At 69.9% G+C, this 7,377-nt stretch overlaps 1 protein-coding gene across 1 annotated transcript in view; it reads right to left on the reverse strand.

Annotated features, from left to right (window-relative positions):
• Positions 1–73: 73 nt before the first annotated feature.
• The window catches only part of H696_05831 (hypothetical protein), a gene marked incomplete at its 3' end in the record, with an annotated part of 8,641 nt that continues 1,337 nt past the window's right edge, over positions 74–7,377 (reverse strand). Inside the window, exons 2-7 of the mRNA XM_009499632.1 lie at positions 6,022–7,340; positions 5,726–5,838; positions 5,503–5,580; positions 4,850–5,416; positions 2,297–4,666; positions 74–1,959 (exon numbers count right to left, since the gene is read on the reverse strand). Of these exons, the coding sequence (XP_009497907.1) occupies positions 74–1,959; positions 2,297–4,666; positions 4,850–5,416; positions 5,503–5,580; positions 5,726–5,838; positions 6,022–7,340 (6,333 nt within the window). The remainder of the gene's footprint in view (positions 1,960–2,296; positions 4,667–4,849; positions 5,417–5,502; positions 5,581–5,725; positions 5,839–6,021; positions 7,341–7,377) is intronic.

Consider the following 7,377-nt stretch of genomic DNA (forward strand, 5'->3'; position numbering starts at 1 on the left):
CAACAGCAGCAACAGCAGCAACAACAGCAACAGCAGCAACACTATCACCAGGTATATGTATATGAAATGCGCATCAGAAGTACTCGCCACCGTCCGACATGTAGCGCAGCTGGTACAGGTTGGTGCCGCCCTGCTCCGGGGTCTGGAAGCGGGCCAGCAAGACCACATTGTTCCCGTACACCAGCTGCAGGGAGGCCTGGTTGACGTTACGCGCCTGGTCGAAGAGCTTGGCCGTGCTGGCGTTCCACGAGACGCGCGCCTCCTCCAAAGACACAGGGGCCAAGGCGGGCGAGGCGGCGGCGCTGCCGCCGCCGCCGGCAGAGCCGGTGGCCGCCACGCCGGCAGACAAGTGCGGCCGGACTTCCCCCGCCGTGCCGGTCACCACCTCCGGCTGGTCGGCCATCGGGCCGAGGAAGCGCTGCCGCCAGGGCGAGGACGCCGGCGACGGGACAAACGACGTGGACGGCAGCTCCAGCGGACAGCCATCCGGCCCCAGGCCGAAGCTCAACAGGGTGGTGGCGTACGCGTGGGATTCCGGCAGCACGGCCACCCGCGGCCCGGAGGGGTCATCATCGTGCACCTCGCTGGCCTTGGTCAGGCTGGGCGCCACACCGACGCCCATGCGATTGACCCCGGCCGCCAGGCTGAGTTGTGAGGAGTGGGCCGGCGGGTGGGCGGCCCCGGCCCCGGCCCCGGCCCCGGCCCCGGGGGGCATGGCCGTGGTCGGGGTGGGAGTCCCGCCAGTGCCGGTGCCCCCGCCGCCGCCGGGGGACAGCAGCCCCAGCGAGCCACCCATGGCCGGGTGGTGGGAAAGGGGCCGCTGCCCGAAGGACGCGCCGCTGCCGCCGGGGGTGCCCGGCCCGGCCCCCCCCGAGGTCGAAGCCACCTGCAGGCAGGACATGCTGGCCGAGTAGGAGGGCATGGTCGGCGAGGAATCCAGGGCCCCGGTGTTGGACAACGGCGACATCGGAACCGCCAAGGTATCGACCATCAGCAGCCCGCCGCCACTGCCGCCGGACGAGGACCCCGAGGGGGCCGGGGAAAACAGCGGGGCCGGGTGCAAGCTGGCCGCCGTCGAGCCGCCGGCCCCGACCGTCGGCGACCCGGGACCCGCCACCAGGAGACTGGCACTCGGCGAGTGGGAAGCCGACTTGGAGGGGGTCCGGTCGAGGGCGCCAGTGTCGCCGGGGCCCGGCGAGGCGAGCACCCCTCCCCCGCCGCCGGCCGCGGCCGAGAGGCTGGCGCTGCGAGTGTGACTGTCGGCCGCCAGTAGCCGGGCCGCCGGGGTCGAGCCGCCGCCGCCGCCACCGGCCGCCAGAGGTGACGGGCTCAGGACCATCGGCCCGGTGGACCGGGCCCGGATGTGCGGCGATGTCCAGGAGCTTTCTGAGGGGGCCGGCGAGAAGAGCGCCGAGAGGGACTGATGGGGCGACTGGACAAAGGCCCCGGGGGTGGAGGCCGCCGCCGCCGCCGCCGCCGCCGCCGCGGGGGATTGGACCCCGGCCGCGGTGGCGGCCGCCACCGCGCTCGGGCTCGGCGACGCCAGCAGCCCGGCGCCAGCCGCGCCGCCGGTCAATGACACCACCTGCGTCAGGTTGTATCGGGTGCCGGTGCCGGGGCCGGTCTGCTCGCCGAGCAACTCCAGCTCCGCCAGCAGGGTGGCATTGACCGAGGTCCGGAGCTCGCGGATGCGCTTACGCAGGAGCAGCCGCTTGCCGAAGGTCAGCCCGGCCAGCGAGAGGATATCCTCGTCGGTCAGTTGCAGCAGCGTCTGCCCATCCAGCGGGCATGGGGGGATGTGCTGGACCCCGGCCTTGCGAGTGGCATGTGCGGCAATGCGCTCCAGCAGGGCGTGCAGCGGCTCCACCGCTGCGGCCAGCCCGACGAACCCCAGGTACTGCACCACATGCGTGGGATACCACAGGGGCGGGTACAGGGGCAGGGATCCGAGGACAGAGTCTGTGTGTCCGAAGAGCGGGGAGAGATTGTGTCAGAGGGGGAGAGGGGGAGAGGGGGAGAGGGGGAAAGGGGGAGAAGGAGAGGGAGAAGGAGAGGGGGAGAGAGGCAAAGACAGAAAGAGAGAGAGAGAGAGAGAGAGAGAAGGAGAGAGAAAAAAACAGAAAAAAAAAGAGAAAAACAGAAAAAGAGAAAAAGAGAAAAAGAGAAAAAGAGAAAAGGAGAAAGGAAAACAGCGCCGGGCGCAGCACAAACAGGTCGTAGAGTGCCGGCCGGGGGTGTCTCTCCTCTCGCGCGAAACGCCCACAGAGTATGTTGGCAGGGGCGCGCTGGCACGTACAACAGTGGGCTTCTTGCTCCTCGGCCGGGATCTGGACACACACATTGGCGTCCTCGCCGAGGGGGTAGCCGCCGGACGAGGGCGACAGCAGGGAGGCCCCCTCGTCATCGTCCGACAGGCCGGTCAGCGCCACCGACGAAATGATGCCATCCTCATCGTCATCCTCGCACTCGGTGGAATTGCCGGTGCCGGGCTCGGCGTCACCGCCGCCGGGGCCGGTCGTCGACCGGACCAGGCTCGCTTCCGGGAAGTGGGCGCCCGGGCCCGGCTCCAAGCCCGGCATCGGCGACAGGGCCGGGCTGTGGGCCTCGGGCGGGATGCCCGACAACAGGGGGCTGGCCGGGGCCCGCCCCGACAACAGCCCCCCATTGCCGGAGGAGCCGCCATCCTCCTCGTCCGAGCTGATGGATGTCACCTCGATGCGGAGATCCGAGCCCGGCAGCGAGCCGGCCTGGCCGCCCGGGCCGCCACCACCGGCCCCCAGCGACGGCTGGTGGAGCGCATGGTGCAGGGCCGTGTCGCTGCCCAGCGCCGAGAGGGTCGACGCCGACCGGCGAACGGGCGTATGTGCATCGCCGCCACCGGCCCGCCGGTCGGCCCCGCCGCCCACCATCGACCCCAGACTGCTGGTGTCCGGCATGGATCCCTGCCGACGGAGGCTCGGCTGATCCGGCGAGAAGAGATGCGGCGTCGATTGCGAGGAGGAAAAGGCCGGGGCCCCGCCGCTGGTGCCCGGCGCGCGCAGGGCCGCCGTGGTGGTGGGCGTGCCGGCGGCCGGCGTGCCCGGCGCCGCCAGGTCACTCACCTGCGACAGCAGCGGCAGGATGGACCCCGGCGCCGGGAGGACACCGCCATACCGGACAAAGTGCGACCGCCAGGTGGCCCAATCGACGTCGGCCGCCGCCTGGACATCGGGATCCGGGTCGACATCCACCTCGCCGCCATCCAGCAACCGGTACCCGACGGTGGAGCGCATCATCAACGTGTGCCGGCCATTGGCCGTGGCCAGGACAATGGTCCGGCGCTGGGTGTGCTGCAGGATGGAATTCGAATCCAACATCCGGGCCCGGCTCAGATTCACCGCCAGCCACAGGGGACTTTGCCCGGGCTCGCCGGTGAAAATGTAAAAGATCTTGTCGCTGAGGATGACCCCACACCGGCGCCAGTATTTGGGGAACTTGCCAAAGTGCAAGTCCAAATACCCGTGGATGGCATCGGCTGCCAGGTAGTGGCCCTTGAAGAGCATGTCCGCCCGGCGCCGCCGCGGGATGGTGATCGACCCGGGGGCCGGGCCGGGGACAGGCCCGGCCGCCGTCGCCGCCGTCGCCGCCGCCGCCGCCTCGGCCTCGCCGTCCAGCGGCCGCGGCACCGAGTGCTGCAGGATGATGCGCTGCACCACGGACTGCGTGGCGCAGTTGACCACCGACACGAAGTCCGCATGCACCACGACGATGGTTCCCCGGTAGGAGGAGGCGGTCACGCGCAGGACCGGCGCATCGAAGGACACCGCCGTGGACTGGTACGCGCGGGTCTTGGCCTGGCTGCCACGCGGCACAAAGTACCCGGTCCGCGTGTAGGCAATGAAGTACTCCCGCGTCGGGGCCAGGTAGGTGGCGTCCACGGGGATCTGCTGGCCGAGGGTCCCCCCGCGGGAGGTGATGCGCGAATCGGCCAGCGACGCGCCGATGGAGGGGACGACCGTGCCGACGCCCGGGCCGGTGCCGTCCGATGCCGAGCCGGGGCCCGGGGCCGGTGGGCCGCCGCCCGCGCCACTGCCGCCGGCCACCAGGTCCTTCTGCACCACGAGCGGCGTGCTGATGCCGGTGCGCAGGTCCAGCGAATGGACCGATGCCAGGGGCTGGCCAAAGCCAAAGACCACATTGCTTCGGTTGAGCATGCGCAAGAAGATGGGCTTCTGGGCCAGGCGGAACTCCTTGACCTTGTTGTACTTGGCCCGGCCGTGGTCCAGCTTCAAGTCGCGCAGGCCCTCGAACATGAACACATGCAGGGTATTCTCCACCGCGGCCACCACTTCCCACAGCCGGTCGCAAGACGCAAAGGCATGGCAATTGGCCGTGCCGGGGATGCGCTCAAAGACCCACTCCTTGGAGTGGATGCGGAAGTGCGTCAGCTGGGAATTGGTCCCGCAAATGGCCAGCAGGGTGAACATGCCCGGCTCGAACTGGAACTGCCGGAAGGGCTTGAACAGGGCCGGCAGCATGCGAAAGTTGCTGGACCCGGGGAAGGGCGCCAGCGGGTACGGCATCCGGGAGAGGGTGGTCGGGAAGGCCTTGATGTGGTGAAGGTCGACCGTGTCTCCGAGCTCGGTGGAGGCCAGCCCGTCGTTGGACCCGAGCACGAGGGAGGTGTCTGCGTGCGTGCGTGCGTGCGTGTGGGGCGGTGCGGGGCGGTGCGGGGCGGTGCGGGGCGGGGCGGGGGGTCAGCGAGAAGAGCGACGAGTGGGAGGCGGGCGCGATCAGTGGTAGGTGGTGCGCGGCCGTGAAGGAAGAGAGAGAGCAAGGGGGGGGGGGGGGGGGCATGCGGGGGACGCACTGAACAGGTAGCCATCGTAGATGGGCCCGGCGCGCGAGGGGTCAAACTCCAGCGGGATCTGCGACGCGCTCAGGTGGTTGGACACGGCGCTGGCGTACGGGCCGTAATTGAGGAGCTCATCGTCGCCGAACTGCTGGCGGATCACCTCTTCCAGCGGCTGGGGGACGTCCAGGCGGTTGAAGAGCTTGAAGAAGGCCGTCAGGACATTGCGCACGACGGCCGCGCTGAGGGCCTGCTCCTCGGCCGTGGCATTCTGCTTGCGCAGGATGCTCGGCCCGAACATGGTGGCCATGTTCTCGTAGCCCATGAAGCTGGTGTCGGAGAACATGACGCAGAAGCGCACGAAGTTGGCGATGTACGACAGCACCCAGGCATTGACCACGGGGATCATGCTGAGGGCCGCCTTGAAGCGGTTGACGCAGTCCTCGATGCGCTCGACATTCACGTCCACGAAGGACGAGTACACCTGGTACGGGATCAGCGGCTCCGGCAGCTCCATCAGGAAGTTCTTGAGGATGGCCGTGACAACGTGCGGGTTGGTGTTGGGGATGAGATGGATGTCGCGGTCTGGCGGTGTGTGAGAGAGAGGGGGGGGGGGAACGGGCAGGCGGAGGTGGACAACGCGGAGGATGTAAAGGGGGGGGATTACGCACTGGCATCGATGAAGCGCTTGACGGCGTTGATCTGGGCAATGGAGCCGGACCGACGGAAAATACCCTCGACCGAGTGGCCTGGAAGTGGAAAGGTAGGAGGGGAGGGGAAATGGTCAGAGCCGGGCATCGGGGGGGATGCGCCGCAACGAAAGCAGGGGGCGGGGGGGGGGGAGACACCACGCCATGGGGGAGAGGGGCAGGGAGACGATCGAAGACGACGCACCGTTCAGCGAAATGAGCGTGTTGACCGAGGCGGTCAGGACATCGGGGATGGCCTGGCCGTCACGGAGGACCACACTGGCCAGGGGCTGGCCAAAGACCGGGGTGGGGATTTTGCTGCGGCACGCCGCACGCGCCCCATGGCGGGAGAAGGACCGGCGGGGAGAAGGCAGGTGAGCGGGGCGTGCGTGCGGCGAGGCCATGAAAGGGGGGATGGGCGATGTCCCCCGGGCGCGTGGAGCAAGAGAGAAAGAGAAAAAGGGGGAGGGGGGGGGGCGTGAAGCGGCGGGAAAGACGCACGGCACACGCAGGACCTCGATCAGCGACCGGTCCACCTTGGAGGGCTCCAGCAGGGGGAGGATGGACCGAATCCAGAGGGTCATGTCGGAGTGCGAGTTGAAGGCAACATTGTAGGCGTGCTGGATCTTCTGGTCCGGGGCCATCGGCGGGATGATGCGGATGACAAAGGGCCGGGTCATGAGCTTGTAGTCGGCCGCCACGATGTAGACCGACTTGAAGCTGTTGGCGCAGAGGACCACCTCGTACTCGGTGGACTGGTCGAGCTTGCCGTAGTTGTCATACTCCACCAGCGGCGGGGCCAGCGGGGAGAAGCCGGACTCGGCCGAGGTGCCGGCACTGCCGCCGCCGCCGCCGCCGCCGCCGCCGCCGCCGCCCGCCCCGAGCGAGCCATCCGACAGGCGCATGTACCCGGCATGGTCGATGGAAAAGGAGTTGGCCGCGCGGTTGGTGCCGATGCTGCTGCTGCTGCTGCTGCTGCTGCCGCCGGGCAGCGACTGGATGGATGCCCGGCCGCTGCTGCCATGCCCGGTGCCCGACACGGGGAAGTCGCTGCTAAAGCGCCCGCCGGTGGGCCCGAGCCCGGAGGAGGACGAGGAGGAGGAGGAGGCCGGCCGGCTGCTGGCCCGAGGGGCCATATGCCCGGCCTCCGGGGCGCCGGACCCGCCATCGGACCCGTCGTACAGGCTGGCCGAGGAGCCGGCCATCATGCCGGCCGAGAAGTCCACAGCCCGGGACAGGTACATGGAGGGCAGGTCCACCGGCTTGCCCTGGAGCCAGGACCGGCGGTTGGACCGGCCATTGGACCCGCTGGCGGTGCGCGTGCCGGGCGGGATGCCGCTCAGCTGCAGGGACAGGGACCGGCGATTGCGCACGATCAGCCCGTCCCGATGGAGGACCAGGAACCGGGGGATCCACCGCTGGTAGGTTTGCCGCCGGGAGGGGTCGCCATCATGGAACATGACCCAGGACCCGAGCAGGCCGTCGGCCTGGCGCCGGGGGGGCCGGTGGAAGGCCCGGGCATGGGCCTCGGCCGCGTCATAATCGAAGTCCGCCTCGGCCCCGGGCGCGGGGTGGCTGTCGGCGCCGGGGGCCGGGGCGGCAGCCGGGGTAGTCGGGGCGGCCGGGGCGGCCGCGGTGCTCGGGGTCAATGGCGTGGCCGGCGGGCTGAGGAAGGGGAAGGGCAGTAGCCCCGGGTCGCAAAGATCCGGGCTGGGCAGCGGCGAGAAGACCGCCGGCGAGGGGGGCGGGAAGGAGCCCTCGCCGTCCGAGTCGGTGGATGACTCCTCGAGCACGGTCTCGCCGGACTCCTCCGGGAGGGTCTGCGTTCGGCGCGGGGGGGGGGGGGGGGGGGGGGGG

The sequence above is a fragment of the Fonticula alba genome (genome assembly GCF_000388065.1).
Source record: "Fonticula alba strain ATCC 38817 unplaced genomic scaffold supercont2.14, whole genome shotgun sequence".
NCBI lineage: Eukaryota > Rotosphaerida > Fonticulaceae > Fonticula > Fonticula alba.